Genomic DNA, 26984 nt, shown 5'->3' on the forward strand with positions numbered 1-26984 from the left:
GCACCTCCCCCGCGGGGGGGCGGGGCTCCGCTCCTTTGCGCCATGATGAACAAATGACCTCGCGGGGAATGAAATTTAAGTTCCACCGGGGGGAGAGAGTTCTCTGCTTCGAGCCCGACCCCACCAAGGCCAAAGTGCTCTATGATGCCAAGGTGACACGCCGGGCGCGGCGCTGCCCGCCCGCCGCCGGGCAGCGGCGAGGCGCGGCGCGACGGGCAGGAGGGAGCGCGGCGGGGCGGGGCCGGCGCGGAGCCCGGCCCGGTGCCGTTGCTGCCGTTAACGCTCCCCGCTGGGCGTTGCGCGCGCGTCCGGTCGCTCCCCTTCCGGGCGGCGGGGGAAGCGGCTGCGGGCGGGGGCAGGCGGCTCTGTCACCAGCGCTCGTTGCGGGAAACGGGCGCTGGCCCGGGGAGGGGGGAGCAGGAGAAGAGGCCGCGGGGCGGCAGCCGCCCGCCGTCAGCGGGCTGGGAGACAAAGCGAGGCGGTGCCCAGCCGCGCTGGACTTCTCCTGCCCCCCGTCCTTCTGCCGCCGCCGCCGCCCCCCGGGCGTCTCGTCCCGGCCCCCCGGCGGAGCTTGGCTCTCTTCCCCCGCGCACAGCGGCCCCTCCGCCCGGGGGTGGGGGGTGCGCGTTGCTGCTCCGCAGGAGGCTGTGGGCCTTCCCCGCTGCGGGGCGGGGGCGTCCCGCTGCCCGGCCGACAAAGGGGCGGCGGGGCCCGGGGCCTCGGGGCCTCGCTCTCGCGTCAGGTGGAGAGCGGAGCCGCCGTGGGGGTCTGGAAGTGTCGGACTCGGTTCCCGCCTTCCGTTCTCGGCCGAACACCTGCAAAGTAATTCTGAAATCTTGTTTTCATCCTTGCGCTTCTGTAGCGTAGCTTGATTTATCCCCCACCCTGCTCTCCTACACTTGCTGCCCTTCCTTCTGCCTTTCAGAAGGGTTTAAATGGTACGGATGGTACAGGAGAGTATAGAGAAACATGACAGCAAGCAGTGAGTGGTGGACCATAAGTGTTGCAGTAAGAGGTGACTGACTCACTTGGGCCTGGCCTTAAGAATAGTGACAGTAATTGTAGAGCTTTATGTAAATATAATATTGTTTTGGAGTATCAGTGGGAAATGCAATAATTTTTCAATCCTAAGTCATCTGTACATAACTTGAGAACAGAGTTCTGTTTTTGTGTTTTGTTTTGTTACAGAGAGGGGTGAAAAGGGAGGTATTGCAACTGGATTCCTGACCAAATTCATACTTTTTGCTGCCAGTTTGCTCGTTGTGTAGATCAGTGTTTTTCAAACATCTTTGATCAGGAACTCCACCTTCCTGTAATACTTTGGGCTGCTTTTTTGTTTGTACTTGTATTCTTATGTTCTGACTACCCCAACAGCTTTAATTGCCAGCCCTAGAGGTAACCTGAGTGCAAAAAATAATACTGCCTTTTCTTCTTTACTTTCAAATACCCCAAACTCCAGCATAACTGTCCTTGACTCCATCAATAGTTCTTAAATTCTGGAGTCCCAAGTTAAAACATGGGTGCATGTGGAGATAGATGGTCTATTGGGAGTCCTTCAAGTGCAGGCAGAATGATTCCTTTGTTATTACTAGTTCTGATACTCTTAATGATCCATCTGAAATGTCTTGAGATGCAGGCCCTTTCAGACTGGCCCATTTTACACGTGCGAAAGGCAGGAAGAAAACAAAGGCTCAGATATTCACAAAGCCTTTTAATGTTTTGTGGCTAAGATTAAGTGTTCAAGAGAGCAGCGTTTCTGAGGTTTATATCTGTAGAACTTTGTTGTCTCCTGCTTTGAGGGCATGAAGAGACAGCACGCAGGAGAAAACGTTAGTAGCCCAGATGTGTATCTGCATGTCTGTATTGTGATACTGCATTGTTGTCTCCCTTTGTGTCTTGAAAGCATGGGATATTTAAGGACAGGACAAAGATGGCTAGCAGTCCCCAGCTTTAAATGTGCTCATCAAAAAAGCTAGTTTTTCTGACCATTTAGTATAATGCATATCTCCTGCTTATATCAATATTCACTGGCAAAATTATAGGTATATTTAATTTCCATAAATAAACATTTCTTTTTTTTTTTTTCTTTGTGCATAAATCCCCTAAATACTGGAAAGCTCACTTTCTCTCAAGCTTTTTAATACGTGCTATTCAATATTTGTTTCAGATTGTTGATATTGTTGTTGGAAAAGATGAGAAAGGCAGAAAGATTCCAGAATATCTGATCCATTTTAACGGTTGGAACAGAAGGTAAGAACCTGTATGCATGGTTTCAGTTCTTCAATTTCATCCATTTTATTCAGCAAAGAAAAGCATTATCAGGAATATTAAATACTGAGATTAAAGAATATCAAAGGACTTTGATGTTTGCATGAATATTTTTGGTTTTGTGAGTGCCTTTAATATACTTGCTCATGTTGACACATTGGTCTGTATCCGTAAATTTCAGTGGATCAATGTGATAGCCATGAGTTTAAACTTTATGGGATATCTGTCTTTGGCATATACTTGTGGCTCCTAGGTTTCCATTAATAAAAGGAGTTTATACCTTGTTAAATCTAGACCTGGATTGTTTGGTTATCAAGGCCAGTACATGAGTGGAGTCTCTGACTGTGGTCTATAGCATGTGTCAGTGCTACAAGCACTATCGCGTGTTAAGTCAAGGTTTGAGAGATTTTAGATAGCAACACGAGAGTTGAAGCCATGTGAATACAAAAGGATGTATCTTGTGATACAGATGTTACTTATGAGTGACATTAAAAGAGTGCTTTTTAGACTTAATGTATATTAATTCATTATTAATCATGAGTCCATCTATTCGTAGCCATTAATAATTTTCTTTTGACCTATCCTTAGCTGGGATAGATGGGCAGCTGAAGATCATGTTCTTCGTGATACAGACGAAAACCGCAGATTACAGCGTAAATTGGCACGGAAGGCTGTGGCTCGCATGTAAGAAATCCTTTTGGTCTCAAAATGAATGAGAGATTAACTTTCAGATTCAAACAGATACATCCAGGTGTCTACAAGTGAGCTTGGCCTCTAAGCTCATGCTGTACATGGTAGATATCCACTCAGTGGAGTCAGTGCATTCTAAAGAGCTACTCTTCTCATACTAAGGTAGATACCTACATACTGTTATTAAACACCACTCTAAATGACTAACACTTAATAACTATGTTATTCTTAACTAATGCTGCGAAATGCCTGTGTATTGGATCTACATCTTCCCAAATAAATGTACTTGAAAAATAACTTGGGAAAACCTGAAGTATTTTTCAGCCAAAGGCAATAATCTAATATTGGTTGGCCATGGCTTGAGGATCTGCTTGAGAACACAAATATGAGGTAATGTATGGACATTAAGGTATCCACTCTCAAATAAGCATTGTCCAAATTATTTCAACATTAATTAACAAAAATAACTCAAACATACGTTTCCTGTGCATTTGCATGTAATGGAATTAGCTAGGACAGACAAATAATATTAGCCAAATTTCAGTGAACCATTTTATGTTCTGTAGGAGAAGAAAGGGAAGAAAGAAGAGACGTTGCAGGTTGCCTGGTGTTGACTCTGTATTAAAAAGCCTTCCTGCTGAAGAAAATGATGAGAGTAGCGAAAACTGTGAGCTTGTTTTCATTCTTTGATAACTGGCATGATGCCTTTAACTTTTTGAGCTAGGGGTACAGTGCATGCTGTAACTTGCTATTAGGATGACACAAGAGTATCGCAGTCCTATTTGAAATATACAGAGGCAGTCATATGAAGAGTGAGCACTATGTTTCATGCTAAGCATCTATTAAGATATCTCCTTTCTTCTTGTGTTCCAGAGGCTTTTCCTTGTTTCACTTCCACTCAGTCATTCTAATTAGTGATTTCAGAGCTTAATGCTGCTTTGTTTAGTGTAGTATTACTAGGTGCAAGAAGCCCTCAGTTTTTTGTTTGGTATTAGGAAACAAGTCACTTTCCCTGCTAGTGTTTCTACATATTTTAGGGGGCAATAAGATTTTCTTTTTCCCCTGTCTACTTGACACAAAGGTCTGTTTCTTGTCAGCTGACTGGCTGACTTCACTCTCAAGCCAGCTCTTTCATTTCATAGCATTTTTCTTTGTAGCTTGAAAACCAGCAGGAACACTGGCTGGCACTTAACTGATGTTCTGGCAACTGTTGCTGTACAGATCCAGACCTTTTGATTTATATGTTAATCCCCTGTTCAGAGCTGAAGTCCAATAAAAATTGAAAAGATCTGTGAGTGTTCAGAAATGTAGGAAGCTTTTAAAAGTGAGTTTTTTTCAATTAGAGAGGATACAAGAATACTTCCTGTAAACTTCTTGTCTTACATATTAAAAAAAGTTTATCATGTGCTGTAAATAATACCGTGTGTTTAATTCAATTAGAATTATTCATCCTCATTAAATATAACTAGCTAGTTGTGGGGTTTTTTTTTTTGTTGTGTGGGTGTGGTGGTTTTGGGTTTTTTTTGTTTTTTTTTGGGGGGGGGGGTTGGTTTGTTTTTTTTTTTTTTTTTTTTTTTTTTTTTTGCATTGAGGCCTGAAATGGCTCGTAACCTGTGCAATGTAATAATGTGAGATAAATATGTGAAATCTCTTTTACACAGCTATAAGTAGTTCTTCTTCTGATGACAGTGATGAAGGAACAGACGAAGAAATAAAAAGTGAAGAAAGTGACGTAGAAGAGAGGACAGAAATGGTATATTTATGAGCTCGTTAACTTAATAGAATTTAAACATCTGTATTTGAAACTCTGGAAAAATTGAAGTATATGAAATACAGGCCACAGCTGGTTATTTAGCTGGAATTAAAAGCATGATTTTCTTACTCCTGGTACATACTGTGGTTGAGTGTTTGAAAATTATAGAAGATGTCATATTCTTATAGAATTCTTTGATATTAATCTAAAAATACACATTTGTTTCTTTTCCTCTCTTTCTACACATAAGGCTTATGTGGAGAAAACATAGCAAACTAGATTATCCAGATTTGTGGGTGCTGTAAACTTCTACTCGTCTATGGAGGTTGGACAAATCCTAATAGCAGCAGGATCTTTCTGGCTTTTGTATTTTACTGTGAAACAGGCGTGTCAACTCTGGTCTTAAATTAAAATGTAGAAGACTGACTTCAAGAAAAAACATTTATTTTTCTCTACATTATCGAAAAGAAAGTACAGCGTAAACAGTTTTTCGGAAAGTCTGTGGAATCTAACTACCACAGTGTGGGTGATCTGAAGCAGCAAAACCTAAGAAATTTCTGTTCATTCTTTTGTGTTAAATACTTAAGCAGATGCTAAATTAAAAAAAAAAACAAAACCCTAATTCACAGATCACTTCAAAGCAGTGTTGTTAAATTGCTTACAGTAAGTCTACTATCCACTTAAATATTTACTATACTTTATATATTTTATTTTTGCATGACAAAACTTGATTGTTATATTGTATCCTGACTACTGAAGTTCTTTTTCACTAATATTTGTAAGCACAACCAATATATTGTTTCTTGCACTGGTCTGTTGCAGAAAGAAGAACAAGACGCTCACACAAAAAGGGACATGGAGGAAAGAGCAATAAGCATAGAAATTCCTGAAGTCTTGAAAAAGAAGCTTGAGGAAGACTGTTACTATATTAATAGAAGAAAACGGGTATGAAATAAAAGCTATGAAATGAATGTGCACGGGGGGGGTGTGTGGGGAGGGCATCAGAAATAGTTCTTGCGTATAACAACTCCTCGTTTTTTGAACTTTATTGCAAAGGTGAGCTTAGACAGTATAAGGAAGAATAAAAAGAGTATAGGGAGCAGACCTCTCTATAGCTATAAACAGTGAGTTGTCATTATATTTAAGAATATAACATTTCAGTACCCAATTGTGTTTTAGAGTGCAGATTGTTTTTTAAAGCTGGAAATGTCATAAGCTTGTTAACCTGACCATATTTTTGTTTCTCCCAATGTTTTTAAAGGATTGATCAAAAATGCAGTTTAAGGGTTCAGATTAATCACTCATGAAATAACTTCATGCAATAGAGACTTACTAAACTACTCAGTACATTACAAGCTCCTGTTTTAGCTTGGTATACTCAATAACTGTTTTTGCAAGACATTAATTTGTTGTTTCCTTTTCAGCTAGTGAAGCTTCCTTGTCAGACAAATATAATAACCATCCTGGAATCATATGTGAAACATTTTGCTATTAATGCTGCTTTTTCAGCCAATGAAAGGTCTCGGCACCATCAGATGACTCCACATGCTAATATGAATCTTCATTATGTGCCACCAGAGAAGAAGTAAGTAACCTTTAGTCCAGCACTGTTGTCACAAGAAGAATGACCTTGTATTCCATGTTCTGTTTCAAGGCTGTTCATTTCTGTGAGCTTATACTGTGATGTATGTCTGTTTATGGGGCTTAAAATATTTGACAGATACCTATAGTACAGTAACAATGACAATTCGTTTATCAGTGAGAGAGTCCCTATAATCTGAAAAGTCATTATGCAAAAGCATCAATATCCCCTTTGATCATGTAAGTTATTGTGAGTATTGTGACCCGTTTTGGAAGGATGTGTTGCTGTTGTCTATGTGAAGACTGCTTTGAGCACTGAGAGAATATCTGATATGAGAATTCCCTGCTTAAATAAAACTGAACAGGTTCAAATTTTATAGAGGATAAAAGTTTTATACAAACACTTACAGAGAGCTCCATTTTTTTAGTTGACGTGTCATCTTAAATCCTAGAGTCAATATGTAGGGAAACAATGTGTATAGTAACACCAATCCTGTTTGTAAAAACTGATTGCATCTTAGTTACTGTTTTCTCAGCTGAGCTGTGTATTCTTCTCCCATGCTACAAATGCAGTGTATTAACCCTGCGTGTTTGCAGTGTGGTTTGGTTTTTTTTCTCTTCTTATGTTAAAGATTTTCGCTATTAGATGAGACTGCTTCTTTATCAAAGTCTACAGTGGGGTGAAATCTTGTATTTTATCAAAGAGAAATCTTGACTTTTGTTACCACATTCTATTTCAGTGGTGCATAATTATGCTATTCCTTGCAATATTTTGGTCTATGTGAGTGTCTTGGTTTATATTGAGGTCATTCATTATTTGAATGATTAATGATACTTTCCTTCTTTGTAATATAATCTCCCAAACAAGAAGTAGATGAGGCATTAGAAATATGAATGGAAGCTTGTATGCACATTAAGTGACTTTCTCAATAAAGAAGGTGCTTTAATAAGGAAAATGTGTATAATTTCAGTGATCCATTAAGTAGGAGAGATTCATCTGACAACTTTATTCTGTTGCCCTTACTGCTCTGACACAGATGGTAATTGACCTTCTCTAATGTGATAGAATTTCTGAACAGGATGGTTCCCTGACCCAATTTATATACAGTGTTTAAAAAAAAAAAAGGCAGTAGTTTTAGCAGGTGTTATGGAATGGTAATATGTGGTATGGAATTTCTAACGTGGGTCATTGTGGCAGAATCAAATTACTGTTACTGTACACATATATGTACTTGAGATGTGAGAGATGAATACCTTCATAGATGTGAGAGGTGTTGGAGGTGAGCTGGACTCAGTGTTGTTGGTTCTGCTTGTAACAGCACATCTATTCACCACCTAGCACCATGAGTGTTTTACACAAGCCCAAGACTGAAATTCCTAGTAGCCTATAAATGTAGTGCATTGCTTACCAGGAGCAGGCCTTTGGAAACTGATCTCTAATGCAAATGTATCTGGTTTTGTTGGTTCACTGAATATCTCTTAAGCACAGCCTTAACTGCATCTTAGCAGCTATAGATCAAATTCTTTATATGCCTTTTAGACAGAGATTCAGTCTATTGAGTACTTACTTTTTCTGGGAGGTGCCTCTTTTTTGAGCCTAGTAAACTTGGAAAAACAAAATAATGCTTACATGAAAAACAAAATAACTTTTATTTACTGTGAAGTAGATTTTATTAATGCAGTAAATAGTAATACAACAGAACAATTGTATGATTTTGCTTGACCTTATTAAGCAGACTTTTAAAATTTGTATTTGTCTGAAGTTACCAGCAGCAATCACTGTCTCTTTAAGTATGCTTTTAATTACTTGTCATTACTTAGTGATGAAATCAGCATATTGTAGTTAAGATGTTAATGATCTGTATTAAAAGGGAATTTCCTACAACTACACTGAAAAATTTTGACATGCAGCTTTGAAATTCATAATCCTTTTTTTTTTTTTTCCCCTCTAGCGTTGAGCTGTGTAAAGAGATGGTGGATGGGCTGAGAATAACCTTTGACTTCACACTTCCATTAATTTTGCTCTATCCTTATGAACAAGCTCAATTTAAGAAGGTGACTTCATCAAAATTCTTTCTTCCCATCAAAGAAAACTCAACAAATACTAACAGGTAGGTTGGGTATATGGAGTCTAATACTGCTTATCTCCTGAGGAAAATGCAACAGAATGTGCTTATGTGTTCCGAATAGGATGATTTCTCACAGGCTTTGACTTAAAATTGTCTTGATAAAACATTGAACTTTTCTGTGAATTTCGTGCCTGAATTCAGAGTTATCTGAATTAACTATCTGGTTAACTTCAAAAGGCGGTTGTACTGACTGGTGTAGATTTACACTGCAACTTTGTGGGGAAAAAAATTTACATTGACAGGTAAATTTGTGTTCATTAACTTTTAAATTTGAAAATAAATATACTTCTGGAAAACACTATTTAAAAGAAGGCCTCATCACTTTGGTAGTTATTGTGAGGAGACTGTCTAATCTGAATAAGTATTTAACAAGATCAGTGAAAACAGAAGAATCTCTTTTGTGGGAAGAGCCCTCATCTCTTCACATCTGTAAAGCTGCCTTTATTTCCTAGAAATCAGGAGGAGCTTTCCCCAAGTCCTCCTCTGTTGAATCCGCCAACACCTCAGTCAACTGACAGCCAGCCTACAACAGGGGAGCCAGCCACGCCAAAAAGACGAAAAGCTGAACCTGAAATTCTGCAGTCGCTGAGACGTTCTACACGCCATAGCTCTAACTGCGACAGGTTATCGGAAAGCAGTGCTTCCCCGCAACCGAAACGACGGCATCTTGAGACCCCAGCTTCTATGCCAAAGCTTTTCTTGCACTTAGAAAAGAGTAGGTTTTGCTCTTTAAATTGTTGCTCTAAACAACATTTTAAGTCCTGTTCTTTTTTTTTTTTAGTGCTATGTGAACTGAATGATTGAAGTGGGAATTCATTACTTTTTGTATCAATTATTTATCTCCGAGGCCTTATACCAAAGGGAGAAATACAAAGCAATATTCTCAGTACTTCTCAACAGAATTCAAGGAGCTGCTTTTCTGTAGCTGACTTTAGGATAGCATTTATTGAATTCCAGTGTTTAAGACTCTAAACATTTTAGGAGCAGGCCTTAGTTATGCTTAATGGCTTATAGTGCCATAAAACAGATAAAATTTATTTCTGATTTCTTTTGTTTTGCTTTTCCTTCTCTTTTGCAGAAACCCCTGTCCATAGTGGATCATCTTCACCTATAACTTTGACTCCTAGCAAAGAGGGGAGTGCGGTTTTTACTGGCTTTGAAGGTAGAAGAAACAATGAATTGAATGAGGTAACAGATTTTCACGTTACTGTCCTAGATTTAATGATTAAAGATTTCGTGGACCTTCAGAGTAGGGCTATATAAGAAAAGGTTTTGTTTGTATTACTTATTTCATCTTTGATTTTGAAGTTCTGTACAGACTACATTATTTATGGTGCTATAAAGGTTTCATAACCAACATTTTCATGTTTTATGTTTAGGTTTTGTCCTGGAAATTGATGCCAGAGAATTATCCACCAAGTGATCAACCACCACCTCCCTCATATATCTATGGATCTCAACATTTGCTACGGATGTTTGGTAAACTGATGCAAAACTCTGTGCACAATCAAAATTGCTTTATTTGTTGCCTCCTTTTTTTCCATATCTGTGTGATTTTCTGTTTGCTTTATCACATTTAGTTTTATTCCTGGAGAACTTTAATCTGTTTAAAACTCTTAGGCTGTTCATAAATTTGGTTATCTTTTACTGGCTCTAAGTCTTGATTTAACAAAAGCAAACAAGCATTACTTCCAATACACTATCAAACATCGTTAAACCAGGCAGCATTCACTTTCTCAGCATGTTTCTTTTTAGTAAGGCTTTGAAAGATCACTGAGTAACTTGCAAAGAAAAGTGGAGGCTGCAGGGAGAAGAAATTTTTATATACTTCTTTTCTGTATAGTAGATAAAATCATTAGAAGTTGCTTTTACAAGAACAGGTGTAAACATTATTTCTCTTATTTACAGTAAAGCTACCAGAAATACTGGGGAAGATGTGCTTTCCTGACAAAAACCTAAAGGCTTTAGTAAAACACTTCGAAATGTTTCTGAGGTAATGTGACACAATGTACCACAGCACTGTTTGCATTGTTACATAGATCTAAGTGTCCTGGAATTACAAAGGGTTTTTAAAATAAGATGTTCATTTTCCATTACTACAAGAGTATGATAAAATTAATATAAGATTTTAGTAATAACAATTTGAATAAAGGTAAGATAAGATTTTTCATTCTGTAATTCAAATTGAAGGGGATCTGAACTTCCTACTTAAAGTTTTGATAAACACGGTGGTAGAGGACTGAAGTATAAAAGTTTGTTTGCTAGTATATATAGAATGATAAGTCTGTCTTGGTTAAGCAGCATGTTTTATGAAGAAATACAAACTCTGCATTGTTATTTTTGAGAGCATAATCTGAGAGTTTTGATGTTGCATCGCTACTGCAGGGGGAGAAACTTGTGGTTTAGAACATGTTTTTAATTATGGTAGTTTTTTTAAAGAAATGTGTATCCTAACTGAGCTTTAAACAGAAAGGTTTCTCTGTTATGCAATGCAGCGGCTTGTAGGGGTACCCAAACTCTTCTTGACCACACTAGCTCCACAGCTGGAGTCAGTATGGTCATACCTGCACCATGATCAGCTTTGTCAGGTACCCTCACTAATGTCTCTGCGTGACGTTGTAGTGGTAGTTAGATATCTAGTGTGGCACTGTATTGTGCAGCATCAACACAGTGGAAAATAAATTTGCCGAGGAAAACTTACAGGAGAAAGTGTTGTAAATGGTAAACATCTGGAACAAATGTGGAACTTGTAACTTAATTTTGGTCAAAGACACTTAAGTAGCCACATACTGAAAAGTAACATAATGTGGCACTAGCATATCAAAAGTCCTGTTAGAGATCAGAGATATGAAAGCTTTAAAATGCTTTTACTTTAATTGTTTATTGAAAATAAAAGATGTCTCAAATGTCAAAGTTTCTACAATACAAAATTTTTCTCTTGTAGCATTTAATTTTTAAGTTTTTTACTGATTCCTTTTTACATCTCTCTTTTGTCAGATCCTTGTTAGTATTCAAAATATCTTTAAGTTAAGCAGGACAGCATTAGTGCTTATTGTTGGAAACCTATTTTTACTTGGAGTGAATATTATTTAGGGTGCTTAACTCACTGTGGACCAAATCAGTTTTTATCAGACCTCTGCCTGTTCAGGTTCTTCTGTGTTGGTCAGAGCAGGTCTCTACTCTTTAGCATCTTAAATGCAGTTTCTTCATACCCGTTCTATGGATGAGCTGTGGTGGAGTGGAATAGAGGGAAGGAGGAAACAGGTCCGCCGCCCCCCATACAAGTAGGGAAGTGATTAAACTGGACGTTCTAGTGGTAGTATCCATATGTATCTTATTTTTTCCATCTGACCATCTTGTTGAAATGCGTAGTCATCTATAAATAGAAATTAAAAAAAAAAAATCAGAAAATGTTTCTGCATCAGCATTTTTAGGTCAGATAGAACTGTGCTTTTGAAGCAAATCTCTCAGTAGTTCCTGCTTACCGTGCTTTGTGTTGCACTGCAGAGTGCTCTGAGTACACAAGCTGGATTCCTTTTTGGAAAACACTTAACCAGAAGCATGCTCCAGTACTAGGGGGCATTCAGTCCTCATGACTAGACTACAACTAAACCAAAATGAGTCCCCCATGGCAAGCATAGTGTGGATATCTCATATGTGGTACAACAAAATATTCGAGGGCTGTGTGTTTTTTCAAGTGCTTTCTAAGCCAGTGTCCTGTATGTTTTGCTGATGCTGTTCTCAAGGTTTCTTTTCTGTGCTGAAATAGTGATTTCTACGGTTTTGTCAGAACTGATCAAATTGAGAGCCTTCCTGAAAAAGCTTCCAAGTTACAGTTGCTGCTGTAGGAAGCATTCGATCTTAGGTATTTTTGTCATGAATAGTCTTCTTAGACTAGTTTCCTTACTGGATATGCTATTGTGTATTCAAATAGGTAACATAGAAACCAATGCAAATTATTAGACTTTTTTTTTCCAACATGTGTTCATGGGGCTTTAGGACGTCTTTCATTTGAGTATTTCTTTCTTTGTCCCATGTGTCATTGAAAGTGGTCAAACAATTACGTCTGCTAGGAAGTTGTTCAGACGTGATTTTTTTAATCACAGAAATACTTCTGCATTATCTGTTTCTCATCACAAGAGAAAACTCGAGGCTGAGGTAGGTGACATCTTGTACTAGTTTTTCAATTTTCACATTCTCTTTTCGTTTTTGGGAATGAAAGGATTAATGGATGTTTATTAAAAATGTTTTCTATCAGTTCTGTTCTGGCTTACCTTTTGAAAGGTAACTGTCCTACACAGTCTGTATGCATTAGAAGACAGCAGCCAGCTTACTTAAGACTCCCTAATTTCTTTTGGTGAATTGCTCTTGAGTGACAAGCTGAAGTACTCTCCTTTTCTTTATTTTTCTAATAGCAGACAAGGGATTGAAGCTGTCAGTTTACATTAATAAAACTGTTTCTGTAGAGTAGTCCAAGCATAAGTAGTTTATGCATTTTAAAATAAGACTTTCATGTGGTACACAACTGATTTAGTTCTGGCATGGATACTGATTTAATTTTGAATTATGATTTTATGGCGAAAATTTACAGTTTTATTTAACAATTGTACTATTAATCTCATGTGGGCTGAGAAACTGAGACTTACTTAAAATAACACTTTGTCTGGAACCTTGTTTTATTGAGTTTACTCAGTACTTGATAGATGCATTAAATTCACTTTGAAATGCTACCTGGGTAATGTTTTCCAGTCATGCCCTCAGATTGCTGCTAGACAAGATTGATCTCAGTTTCCCGGACAACATATATTTTTAAGGGATGTACGAAATACATCTTTTTGAGTTTTGTATTAAGTAGAAGCTGTACACTTTGTGCTTAGTGCAGCTTTCTACAAGTATGCATAATGAAAATTTCTTCATGGAGAACATGAAAGTTGATTTCTCATTTATAGAATTTGCAGAAATAAAGAAAGTTAGTTTCTCAAATTAAGTACAAAACTCATAGTCTTCAAATTATTTAGGTCTGAAATAATTCATAATACTTGCAGAATAATAACAGTCTGAAATGGACTTTAGTGACAAACTCACCAGTTGGTTTCACTGAATTTCACTTGCAGTTTGAGTTTAGTCTTAGAAGCAAGCAGTCGTAGCTAACAAAGTAACTGGTGCCTAGTGACTGGTAATCTTACTAGCAAAGGACTCCTGATTAAGTCCGCCTGCCTGTTAATAGTTTTTGAGATAGAGTAAATATTGCCTTTTAACCAATTATATTATTTCAGCCGTATTTTTAATAAAATGCTGTATGTGCTGTATTACACGACTTCTCTGTATTGTGAGGTGCCTAGCAGTATCTGGAGGCATGTTTAAGTGATGAGAAATGATAGGGAAGAAGGTGCCAGTTTTTGTTTTGCCGTTTCCATTGATTTGAACACAGCCTTGACTTGTGAAACTGTTTTGGGACCAGAGAGGTCACTTCTCGGGACTGTTGACCAATAGGAGATACTTAAAAATTAGGAGAATATAGTATGTCTGTTTTTAGGAAGACCCATCTTCACTGAGGTAATTTCAGTCAATCTTGTTTGCATTTTAGGAAAAAAAGCAAAACAAAATGGTACAGCACTTCAGAAAGCCACAGGTATTTTGACTTTCATGAAATACAGAAGAATGAGTAAGTGATGAAATATTTCTAAGATAATGCTTCTAAAAATTCTAATACACTTTTCCAGATGAGGCCAGCATGTAGTATTTCAGATTATGGAAAACTACATTCTTAATGGTTAAAGGCTTTGGTTTTGTTAAAAAAACACTGATATTTCAAACTCGGTATATCCTGTAAGTTGTCTGTTTCATTTTAGATCTCATTTTTTTTCCTGATGTTTTACAACTTGCTTCTAACTATTGTTAGCCATGCTGCTCCATGGATAGAAAAGTATTTTAATACTGTTGAGTATTTTATGAGAAGGAAGCAAAATCAGAATGTCACCAAATTAGAGGGCTGTGATAATAAAATGTGTATAGAGAAAGATGACAAGGTGTTTGAAGTAGCCTTAAGAAATAGATCTCTGGTTTTGATAGCACAACATTTTTTGAGTGTAGTAATTTTATTATATATAACTGCAGTGGTGAATTATGACCACTAGTCTGTGCTAATGTGCAATTAATGAGAGGTTATTAGTGGCATTCTGAGAATGAAAAAACGAAGCATGGTGAATGGAATAGAAAATATCTTTCTTTAGGTGAAGTTGCTTGTGACGGAGTTCCTGCTCATTGTGACTTAATATTGCAAGATGGCAACTGATTAAAAAATCACTTCTTGAAAGATCACAAAGAATGCAATTCTGTTACTGTTTCTTATATTGATTAGGGCTTTTCTATTTGCTTCTCAATTTTGGGATTAACCAGTTCCTTGACAAAAAAGTACCTGTGCAGCATAGCAGTTATGACATACTAGAGAACTTTATGGAATTGGAGCCTAAATGTGACAAAATCAAGGTTCTGAGTGTAAATGGACAGGTGTGGGTTTAGAGGCACAAACAGGCAAAGGCACTTCTTAAAAAGTTTTGAAACACTTTGAAATGAAGGAATTCTACTTGCACAGTGAATGTATATGCCTTATTTTAAGGCGTTACTACCGTTGCTTTTGGGTTTCGCTGTATTCGTTGAATGGGTAGAAAAGTAACTGCCATTTTGGGTCCTCTCAAACTTTTGGCGCCTTTATGTTGAATGCTTCTTAGTCAATGAGTTCCTGGTATTGTACAGGTTCTTATTTTCAGTAGGCTTTTGTTGTCTGGTTGCTCTGCAGAATCTGCTTGTGTGTGCTTATTGTTCTTGACTAAGGTTTGATTGCTTTGCCAAAAATAATTCCTGAAACTGCACCATGTGCATTGCTTGTCTTCCCTCTGCCTACCAAATCATCAGGTGCCTGGGTATTTGAATGAGCATATTCCTAATCAGAATAGCAGAGGTTTAGATCATGCATCTAAAGTGAGGGGTTGCCCAACGTATTTTAAATGTGTTATGGTAGCTTTTTTAGAAGGCAGCTCTAGGAATTGATTCCGGGATCTGTGCTGGCCTTGCCAAAAGTGGGTCTTCATCTTCAAGACCAACCAAGGACTCCTGTGTTGAGCTCTTGTAGGACTGTTTTCCCAAAAAGTCTACTAGAAGTTACCACTTTTAATTTTCATTCACTCAGCCTGATACCGGAAATGTTATGTTGGCAGCTTGGCATCTTGGGAGTTCTCTGCACTTGTCCTTTAAAGGCCAAGGAAGATGATCTCGGTTTCTCTATGTGGATGAGTGACAGGAGTCCAGTCAACAAAACAAGCCTATTTGTTCCTTTGTCATGGTTCTTGAGACACTGGATATCAGAATAAACATCTGAAACTTTTCACTTCACTTCTTCTGTTGACTGCATTGGGGTTATGAACTTTGGCGAGCTTTTGCCCTGAAGAGCCTTCCAGATGGAGACATGCCTGTGCATTGGAGCAGGTGGGGGGCAGGTAGTGGCATACGCTTTTGTGTGAAACTAAGACTTTTAGCTTTCAAATCCTGCCTTTGAGTAGTAGTCTCGGAGAGGAGATAGCTTCTTAATCTGCAAATGACATTTCTTTTGATGAGGTGACTCATAGAGTTAGGACCCATCATGCTCTTTAAGCAAATTCCTTTAGATAGATCATTACAGTTACCTTTCAGACATCATCTAACCCAGGCCACTGATCTCATCAAAGCATCTACTTACGTTCTAAAACTCTGTAGCGGAAGTATATAAGATGTCACCTTCCTGGAAACTTTTTTCTTTTAAGTCTGTATTCTTATGCCTTTATGGCTGAGGTTGTCCTTCTTATTAAGGTTTTCCTTTCTTCGTAATTTTCACTTTTTAGGCTGTCCCCGAGTTTGTTCATGTGATGGTAGCTGATGTTTAGAAGAATGTTATTCTCATGCAGATACTATTCAGGTAATAGCTTGTGTTGACCCGGCCAAGACAAGGACGTTTCCGCTACCAGATGACGCTCTTAAAGCTCATATTAATTCAGTGACTCTGAGAAACGTTCCTGACATATATATGTCAAGTGGCCTTTTGGTGTGGATAATGATAGCTCTATGCCTCTTTTTGGTAGATCTGCCTGCGTAACTCTTGGCCAGATGGTAGTATATTTGTGAGGCTATTGCTTGGAGTCACCTGAGGTAAGCTTGCTTACAGACTGCTGCACTTGAAGATCAGAGCATAGGAGTTCTTCAAGCTAAGTTGCCCACGTGTCTGTTTCCCTTGTCTCCATCCCTCCTAGTCCTTTCTGAAGTGTTGGTCTTCTAGGAACCTGTGGTAGAGATAGCTGCATTGTGCCATATTACCTCTATGTTCTGAGCATGAGTCTAAAGCATAAGTATTGTGTTTGTGGATGCTCATGATGAGAAACAAGTGTGCAGTCTTGCATCAGGATGTTCATGTGGACTGTGCATCTCAAAACTTGGTTACTCGTAAGCAGTTTCACTGTGTAGATGTAAGCATGTGAACTCTGTAAAAAGTATAAAAATGAAAAAGGCGATAATTCGGTTGACTGAATTTATCAATTTCTAAGTTAAAAGTAATGAAACAAGTTCTGAATAGCTAAATAGCAACGTGCTTTCTGATCTATAGCTGAACATTGGCTCTGCTTGCTAACAGCTCCCTCTGTGTTTAAGTCTCGGCTCATGACTTACAGGTGCCAGTGTAATTGATCTTTGTGCTATTTCACCTTTTCCAAGAGCAAAGCATTAGTGAAATATCCAGTAGCTAAGTCTTATGAGACTCCTAATATTTCTGTGCCAGCTTTCTGCACTGTGATGTAGTTTGAATAGAAAGCAGCTTCAGAAGGGCCACTGCTCTTCATATGCAGATATACAAAGGATTGGGACAGAAGCAAACCTTGTGTTTTTTGCCTGTTTCCTCCCGCTTCTCTGCAGAAAGTAATTTGTATTTGCTAGCTCTGGGGTATTTTGCTTTTTACAACTGTTACATTAAGACAGAGAAATGTACATCTGACTGCATGCATTCTGCCTGCCCTTTTTTTTTTTTTTTTCCTTTGGGTTGTAGCTGTGCCACAAGCATCTCAGCTAAAATTTCTTATCTTTACCAGCTGTCACTTTAGCTTGCACCAAACTGGCATCTATGATGGATGATCTTAAGCAGAAGTCAGGAAATTTGTAAGAGAAAATGAACCTGCTTCCCATTACTGCCCTTAAAATTCTTGGAACTGTCGGCTACCCAGTGTCCTCTGAAGGTTCCTCTGTTTTATTGATGTTCTTTAAAACATGCTCCCTTGTATGATCTAGCACTTGGTACTGTGTTTTACGGAATGTTATCCAATGACACTAAGAATTTGACTGGCCCCTGTAGGTTGTTTATCTCTTGAGGTCCTTAACGTGTGTTAATGAAGAATTATTAATTAAATTCCATTTGTGGCTCATCTTAATCTTGTGCAATCTAAGTATGTTAAAAGTTAGACTCAAGTCTGGTAAGTTTTAGGCCTCATCACACTCACTTCATACCAACCCCACATACCCCAGAAAGTGATATGTAGCTAACTACAGTCAGAGGTCATAGCCGATGATGAATTGGGTATTTTCATAAAATTGTAGAATTGTTAAGGTTGGAAAGGACCTCTGAGATCATATAGTCCAACCTGTTTTATTAGTTTCTAAGTTGCTATAATTTCAGTACTCTTTTGTAGTGGTTTTCCTCGAGTAAGGTGTATGTAGTGCAAATGAATGATGTGTTTCAGTGAAGATTAGGAGGATCTGATTGTGTGAATTGGTTTTGTGTTTCCTTGGATTATTTTCTAAGGAGTATCTATCTCATGAAAAACAAAACATTTTATAAAGTATTAGAGCAATCTGTGGCCTGGTAAGCCTAGAAATGTAGGTGGTGAATGGTTTTAATGACAAGGGCTAGTAAATCACTAAGTAGTGTGGTTCAAACTGTATTAATCAAATACTGGTGGTATTAATGTAGATTTTTCCTTTTTTTTTAGTTCAAGAAAAGAATAAAACTAATTTTTTCTGGTTCGTTCTTTTGCCAAAGTTTAACTCATTTGGATTCACTGCTTAGTAGATGCATTGATTGTGACTGTGGTTTGTTCTTTCAGGGAAAATATTTCACTGCTATTTTTTTCATTTATTTAAATGCCTTTATTTTTGTTAATAGGAAATTGGTATAATGCAACTGTAACATCATGTAATATTAAAAACATTGATTTAGCAAAATAGTTTCCATAGAAGTGTTGGGGTTTCTAATTATCTCTCAACCTTAATTATGTAATACTTTTTGCTTTGTACTATTTAATAAAATTGGAAGCTGCTGTTGGACCCAGTTAGAAACTAGCACAGTATGAATACTTGTAAGTAAAAAGTATGCTAAAGTGTTTAATGCAGTCAGGATTGTGTGAATGACGACTGTGTGGAACTTTAAATTCCTTGGCTCTTACACATTTATTATGATAGCTTCTGTGGTGTCAGCCTGTGGCAGAGCCAGTTGGATCCTTGCTTTAAATACAAGAGAGATATTTCTCACTTTTGGCAGTACCTGCCCAGCTGAATATTGCCAGAAATTATGTGCTTGATTAGACACTGTTACGGGTCATGTAATGGAGCCTTTTCTGCTCAATTCCTTGGCTAATGTTTAAAAACAAAAACAAGCTGCCATTTGATTTTTCTGGAAGTGTATTAGTTGTCCAGCCAGTTCACTTGCATGTCTTTAAACCTGAAATGTTTTACATCAGAAATGACTCTAGGTCCATCTACACTGTTAATTACAGAATTCCTATGAAATAAGTAAGTACGGAGGAAGTTGACAAAGTGCCTTCTAAATAAATGGTGACACACTGAAGGATTGATTTCTTGTAAAAAAGCTTATATTTCTCACTGCTTTTCCTGCAATTAGTAGGATGTAACCAGTTATTCCTCCAGTTTAGCACTTGCTTGATGCCTGTGTTTAAGTACAAGGGTTGTGTGTGTGGGGAAAATCAACCTTTTTTCATTTATCTGTATTTTTGTGCTGTAACCCTTCTGTATGAGCTCTCAGCAATTAGTATATTCCTGATTAAATTTAGATGGCCTTATATAGAGAATCTTGTCAGTATTCTTTGATGCTTTGGCTTTCTTAACATCAAAGGACATGCCTAGTTCAGGCAGTGTAGCTGTGAGTGAGGTTGGAGAAACACTATGGTTTTAATTGCATTCACCTATACTTTTTTTTTTATTTGCACTTTCTATGTACAGAGTACTGGTCATGTAAAACTGGTATTTTTAGCTTCCAATAGTGAAGTCATCTCCCTAGCCAGTGGTTCTTGAGAGAAACCAGATTCTGCAAATGACATTGTTTCCTGTTGTTTCTGTTGCTTCCTACCCTAACTCAAACAGAGAACCTGTAGGTAACATTTTGCCATGTTTATTGATGCTGATCTTTAATATCCAGGTATTTTTGAAGGTCTGTGGTTTTTTTCTGAAGTACAGCTTGTTCGTGTATTTCAGGGTTTAAGAACCGTTTTGCTCTTTTGCTCCCATTTGTATACCCAGTGTCTTTGTATACCAAGGGAAGAGCAGAGAGCTTATCGTCATTTTAGCTGTTTGTTGCTGGTGGTAGTAGCTGCATTGTTTATTTTCATTTTCAGTCCTAAACCAAAGAAAGAGTTGTATGTTAGCAGAGCAGGAAGACATGATAAAATATTTGGTGCTTGGCTGTTTGAATAATATTTGAAGGCCAGCTTGCAGAAATCTGAAATTAGGGAACTGGATTTGCAAGGCATGCACGTTTGTCTTTGAGAGCCATATTTAAATCAGATACTCATGAGGGATGGGGACCTTAAACACGCAGACACATGAAAGAAGAAATCATAGCTTTACTTACCTTAAAAGATACAGTTTGACTTAATGGTTACTGGCCATTTGTACAAGATACTGACATAGTGATAAGTGAAAATTCTGTATTTTGACATGAATGAAAATAGTATACTGAGCAGGTGACTGACAGAAGTTGCAGAAAGATCACTTTTTTCTTCTGTGATAGTTCTTTGCATTCTTTTCTGAGTGTGGCTTCAACTTTTGGATTTTTTTGTATTGAGACTGAGAAAATTTTTTTAATGCTATTTGGATTTGAGAATGATAGGGGAAGGCTGTTTCTCACCATGTAAAACTTGTAAAAATAGGGCAAGCCTTTGGTATGCCAAATTTCAAAGTGTAATAATTCTTAATTCCCAGGCTGTGGTTTTGCTGAGCTTAAAAATTAATTTGAAAATAGCTTTTCTCTTAAATGTTTCATGTTCTGTTCTTTTTTTGGTGTGCTTTCTTCTCAGGTTTTTAGCAGAATACCATGATGATTTCTTTCCTGAATCTGCTTATGTGGCTGCATGTGAAGCCTACTACAGTACTAAAAATCCTCGGGCAATCTACTGAAGCTATTAATAAAGATTAAATCCTACTATACGTAGCCCATGACAATGCTGTTTTGCCACATGGCTACAAGATGAAGATGAAAAAGGAATTAAAACAACTTCTGGAGTTGAAGAAATAGGGAAATACCTTCTGTGATGGCTGGATTACTTAGGAATGCAGAACTTCTTTTCAGAGATGTATATAGACTGCGTTGTAAGTTGCTTAGAGGATTGAATATAACTCCAACTCCAGATGAGTGAAGAAGCCTTGTTCCGACTCCTAATGCATGGGACTGCATAGGACTATTAAAGAGGAAAGGAGGCAAAAGCAGATGCATTAGCAACAGGACACTTCCATGAAGATAGATCATCATGCTGTGTTTCATTTTAGCTCAATCTCTCCAGCCTGAGAAATAAGACTTGACTATGCAGTTACATGAAGAGGATGCATAACTGGGATCTTATGGATTTTTTTCCTCACAAATTGCACTTCATTTTGTGGAACTGTCATGATAGAAAAGATTGCTTAATGTAAAGGTGTTCTTGCTGTTTGGCTAGCATGACATCTGCCTCAAGAATGACTTTGTTGCTTGAATGGAAGATGTGTTGCTTACTTTGCATTTTGCAAAGGTGTATATAGCTCTTTCCATGGTAAGGCTGCCAGAGTTCCAAGGAGAGCATACGTTGCCAGTGATTCAACATTTACCTGGCAATAAATGATTTCCAGAGCCATTATCAAAGAACTGATTTTCTACAAGTAAGCGGAGAAGTCAAAGTGATGGCAGTTTAACTGGCAAACACTTCTTTTCTTAATAAAATTCACAGTGGCTGCTGTGTAAATGTGTGATTTTGACTGTCTAAAACATCTTGTTTGTGCTTGATTAGTATTTTTGAGATTGCTAAGTGTGCATATAATGAGAGGTGGGAGCATTGACAACATAAGGAGAGAAGCCCTTTCTGTATCATTGGGTTTTCTTCTACAGACTTGAAGATGTCTCTTTAGACAGTTTTAAACACTTTAGCTCTGGAAATAGGAATTCAGTGAGAACTGAGTTTCTCGAAATCTGACAACACATTCAGTAGAAATTAATTGAAGTATAGTTCTTGTGTTGACTGTCATCAAATCCTTGTCCATGACTTAGAACTCTGGCCTTCAGAATCCTCTGCTATGTCAAGACAGACAGAGCTTTTAAAAGCAGTGAGAGAAAATAGGACTCAAGGCTGATAGACTACTGCATTAATCACTCTGCAATCCTTCCTAGTTCAGAAAACTTCCATTAGAACACTTACCGGTAATGCGAAACTCAACATATTCCTCCCGGATTTGCAGAAACTAGTAGTTAGAAGGAATCATCTTTCAAATGTAAATGGCAAGCTTAGACTAAGAGGCCAAAGGAAATCTGAAATCTACTGTTGACATTCATTGTCACTCACTTTTCGGAGTGTACTGGTGGGTTAAAGCTTTTTGAACTGAAAAGATAAGGATTACCTTCGTCTTAACAATTTAGGTTCTGCTGTTTAGAAAAATGTCTATAAAGAGTCTGTTTAAACTTAACGGTTGTTAAACGAATGTTTGGCATGGATGCATGCAGATTGGGTGATCGTTATACTACTCTTTTTTTTAGTGCATTTCTATTGTACCAAAAGAACCTTTGTACGATTTAGTCTTTTTCGAATTACAGAAGTTTTGAATCTCTAGCAGAATCCAGGTACCTCAAAATCCACTTTGCAAACATGTTTCACTCCAGGCTTAGACCCTATTTTTCTAAAAAGACAATTCAACAAAATACTAATGACTGTCTACCAAGAGATTAATCTTGGAATACTGCCTGCAACTCCATCCTTAATCCTTTCTATTGCAGGAATGTTAGAGTGTGTATAATATGGCAAATCTGGTTTTGTTCCACTGTTGGTACCTGTGACTATAAGGCAAGTTATGAACAGAGTTTAAACCTTATTGTGTGACTGTGTTTAACTGTTAAAATGACAATTTCTGCATGCAGGGGTTATTAATACTGTCAGTATTGCCTTGTCGATACATCGTGATGATTCTCAAAAGACATGGGGTGGGAGGGATGGAATTCTGAAGGTCCAGTTAGCGTAGTCATTATGTGGACAAACATTTTGTAAAATTCTCTTGAAGCTGCCATTGGATGTAATATTACAAACTATCTTGCTCTTATAACAACCAAAAAACTTTTCTCAAAAGTAGCACCCTTTTGTGCTTCTTGACACTTTTAATTGACGTGACTTCCCCAGACACTACATCTTTGACTTTGAAAAGTTTAGGTTTATGTATTTAATTACAGTCATGTGCATCTTTGACATCCTCCTTCCCTACTGTCAGTCTTCTTTTACTACTTCCCTATTTTTATACCTCATTTTTTTTTTTTAAGCTGAAGCAATGCAAAAGACTTGCACAAACTTGAACCAGATTGCTTAAGAGGGTAGTTCTTACTAGTCTTAAAACAGAGAGACTCAAAATTCCCTTTGAATGGAATATTCAAGGGCTCATGTGGCTAGGGGAAGTTTAATCGTATAGTTACACTGCTGGTGTGAATCTATAACTCTGCCAGTGTCCTTGACTGATCAGATTTTTGATGGGATTCATACCCATCTGAAGTGATGAAAGAGGTTCCTCCACCTTGCTGTTTGTCATTCGTTGGTTGCTGTTTGTAGAGCTACTCCTATCAATGTTTTCTAACCTGATTCAGTCAAAATGGCTTACGTTAGCTGAGGAAATGCGAAAAACTGACTGAAGCAGGCTAGGGAGCGTTCGCATGAGCCAGTCTGCCAGCAGACTTCAGAGACAGTCTCCTGCAGCGGAGGAGCAGAGCTGAGAAAGCAGGTTGACGGGCAGTAAGAGTTTACTCTGGCATAGCTGTTTGCATAACTCGCATGTGCTCTTGTTCCAAATTAAAGGGGTTTTGTTTATGTATTTAAGGAAATTATACCAGCGTAATTATCTCCGCTGAAGGCAAGTCCTTGCACTTGCCTTCCAGAGGCGGCCACTCCAGCGTCAGGTGTGGTGCAGGGTTTTGAAGGTGACGGTTCGTGGGAGAAGGCAGAGGAGGAGGATGGCAGCCTGGGGCGGAGGCGGGCGATGCAGCTGCTGCGGCGCCTGAAGCGCGCTGCCGGGTCGCTACCCGAGGTGCTGGGCCTGCACCAGTGCTGCTCGATCCGCTGCCTGCCCTGGCTGTGGCGGCATGGAGGTACCCCAGTAACTTGACGCTGTGCCACAGAAATGTGAAACTGACTGTATGGAAAGTGCTTTACATGGATTGTAAAGACTACCAAAGCAGAACATATTAACAGAATATGACTTTAATATTCTTCAGTTTTATTCCTAATTTTTGGCTTTACTTTGTATCCATCCTGCTTCAAAAAAAAAAAAAATCATACTGTTCTTTCATGTGCACCATCTAGAGTTGCCTTTCATTTTGCTACTGTGTTGCTATGTTTTTCAAGCTCTGTTACAAGCTCCTGTTTCAGGGCTCGGCTTTCACGTAGTGTCCTCTTCCACTGAGATGACCGAGGCAGATGTGACCAAGTGCTAATTTAAAGTATGTTCCGTGTCCCCTTCTGCAAGCAACCTTTTGCAGGTGTTAGGGTTTCACTGGGCGTTTGGTGTGGGCTAATGGTGCGAGTGTGGTCAGCCGTCACGTCGGAAATGTTTAGTGGGAACTTGTCAAACAGTAGCGCAGGATGGCCTTGCTCTGGGTTGCGCTGAGAGGAATGCCTGCAGTCCAAGAGGAAATAAAAAGCTGATTGGAAATAAAAAGCTGTTACAGCTTTTCATGTTTGCATCATAAAAAGCATTATCAAGACATTTGGGAAATACACTGGGGAGATTGTTATTGGACTTAAAATATATATGTATATATTAAATCCTTCATTTCTTGAAAATCATACGTTTTCCTCTCTGGAGACTTAAGCGTGTCTCCCCAAAGCATGCATGCTGGGGTGGAAATAAGCTTTTCAGGGCAGCGGGAAGGAAGCAACATGTATTATCCTTACACGAGTCTCAAGTCAAGCCTTCATTTTGGTCGTTAGCTGTACAAAAGCACAATGCTGACAGCCCTTAGACAGACACATCTTCACTTCTGGCCTGGTGCATACTTGATTGCTTTTAACTTCTTGACTTATCAACAGAACTGGAAAGCAAGTTTGCACTTCAGAGCGCACAAACTCTTAGTCTCTAAATTCAAGGAGAAAATGCCAAATAGCCACAACACAAGCATCCTTAGGCCAAATGCATCAAGAAATATATTTTTGTCCTGTGTACTGTAGAATCTCCTTTGTGATATGAGGTCACTGCATTTAATTGCATTAACAAGTCACGTTACCTATTTATTTTTCTATGTAAATACATCTCAGTGTAATGAGGTTCTCTGGAATAACGGTTCTAGATGGTATGTTACTTTTGTAATGTGTTTGTTCATAATCGGTACAACCTTGATGTGTTTACATAGTCAATTTTTCACTTGTTTCTGAAACAGTGAATTTGGAGAGATTTTCAGCTTTTTGTGTAGCTGCATTGTTTTTCTGTATGAAATGAGTGAATACAGGTACTATACTTCTACAGTCAGAGGTACCAATGCAGTGTTTCTGCCTCAATTTTTGGTGGCTTTTACTTGAACAACACCCCTCCTCCAACTCCCAAAACAAAGTTTGGAATATATATATTGCCTTGGGAAAATGCTGTCAGCAATGACTGAGTGGCAGATGTAGATGCTTACTAAGATCTAACTCGATGCATCCTCCCTGTTGCATGCATTATGTATTTTCCCCTTCTAATTCATATAGCAGATGACTTTTTTGCATTAAGGGTAAGGATTTATAGCAAGCTGAATAAAATCAGTGAAGTATAAACATGTGCTTAAAGATGAAAAGGAGAAATCTGTTGGTTTTTTTTCTTTTTTAAAAAAAAAGGGGCAAAAAAAGTGCATGTTTTTCCTCCTGTATGTCAGTTGGGAGTGGTCCCTCACATTGTGTGAAGTGGATAACATCATCATAAAGAGAATGAACAAACCTGTGAGATGCAAATTGATAAATCCCAGCACTTATACAGACCTTTAAAAGTGTCTGCTAAGGAATGGAGTCATTTCTCTGCCATTTTGTTGCTAGAAATGGCAGACGGTTTTGCTTGAGAATGACTTCTTTTTTCTCTCACAAATACAAGATATTGGATCTACTTCTGGGGAAAGCAACCCAGGTATTAAAGTGTTGAATCATACAATATGTTCATGGGGATATTTCAGTGCAATGCCAGAAAACAAAGTTTGTTTATATAGTGAGAAATGTAGAGATAAATGTATTTAGTTCCTGGCAAAATGAACAGCAGACATTTCCATCACAGCAGTAGTGTGCTGGCTGTGCCTCTAATATCTGTGAATGTTGAGTAGATGTTCAATTTATTCAACTTTTTCTAGTCTTTAATTATAAGCTATTAATAATTACCAATCTAATGATTAAGTTATTAATCTTTGAAGTCCTTGAAACAAAGATATCTCCCGAGTACTTACTTTACTGCCTTTCTTCTTTTCTTGCTTATATTTTTCTAGTAGTCTGGAAAATTACAAAAACATGCTTATGAGATTTGTGGAGAGGAGGAGAATGGTTCTGACTCAGACTAGACAAGTTGCACATAGTTTTCTTAAGTGTTTAGATGTTTCTGATTCATTTTGAGGTATTAATCATCAAATGTGTGTTAAATATAATTAGGATTTTATTTGTGGGCTCGAAAGGAGAGCCAAAATGAAAGAGTCAGGTGAATTGAATGGTGCGAATATCTAGTCAAGTTATCGGATAATTTAAATATGCCTGAAATTATTTCTACTCTATGTATGTCTATGTTTTCTATTTTAAATGTGGCTCTCCGATTTCTCTGGTTACTTGATGCCAAGCATTGTAAATGAGGGCCTTTCTCTAAAGTGTAAAAATTGATTAAATGTCAACATGAGTAATCAAAATATCAAATTTTGCCATCAATTTTAATTTAAACATATGAAATGCTACCATCCCATGTTATGAGCAAAGAGACATTCTGCCCTTCTTTTTGCAGAAGCTTCTTAGAAATACAGTGTACAACAAATCCGCCGTCACATGGCTGACCTGATGAAGGCGTCGCTCTCGGTGGCGTGATGGCGGTAACCTGCAGCT

General features: G+C 38.1%; 1 protein-coding gene across 5 annotated transcripts; it reads left to right on the forward strand.

Moving 5' to 3' along the window:
* On the forward strand, positions 1-22687 carry MSL3 (MSL complex subunit 3). 5 transcript variants are annotated; one of them, XM_082304435.1, is made up of 14 exons: positions 1-152; positions 2168-2250; positions 2857-2952; positions 3525-3625; positions 4620-4711; positions 5534-5656; positions 6136-6296; positions 8245-8403; positions 8874-9136; positions 9500-9609; positions 9801-9900; positions 10330-10414; positions 14009-14086; positions 20745-22687. In XM_082304435.1, the coding sequence occupies exons 1-14, from the start codon at positions 54-56 to the stop codon at positions 20842-20844; spliced, it is 1650 nt and encodes a 549-aa protein (XP_082160561.1). In that variant the 5' UTR covers positions 1-53; the 3' UTR covers positions 20845-22687. The 5 variants fall into 5 exon arrangements, with proteins under 5 accessions (XP_082160561.1, XP_082160562.1, XP_082160563.1 ...); XM_082304436.1 differs by having other exon boundaries at positions 14009-14053; positions 20745-22238; XM_082304438.1 differs by lacking the exon at positions 1-152 and adding an exon at positions 271-822 and having other exon boundaries at positions 20745-22257.
* Positions 22688-26984: the final 4297 nt, after the last annotated feature.

This window comes from Platalea leucorodia, assembly GCF_965183815.1.
Source record: "Platalea leucorodia genome assembly, chromosome: 2".
NCBI classification, from domain to species: Eukaryota; Metazoa; Chordata; class Aves; order Pelecaniformes; family Threskiornithidae; genus Platalea; species Platalea leucorodia.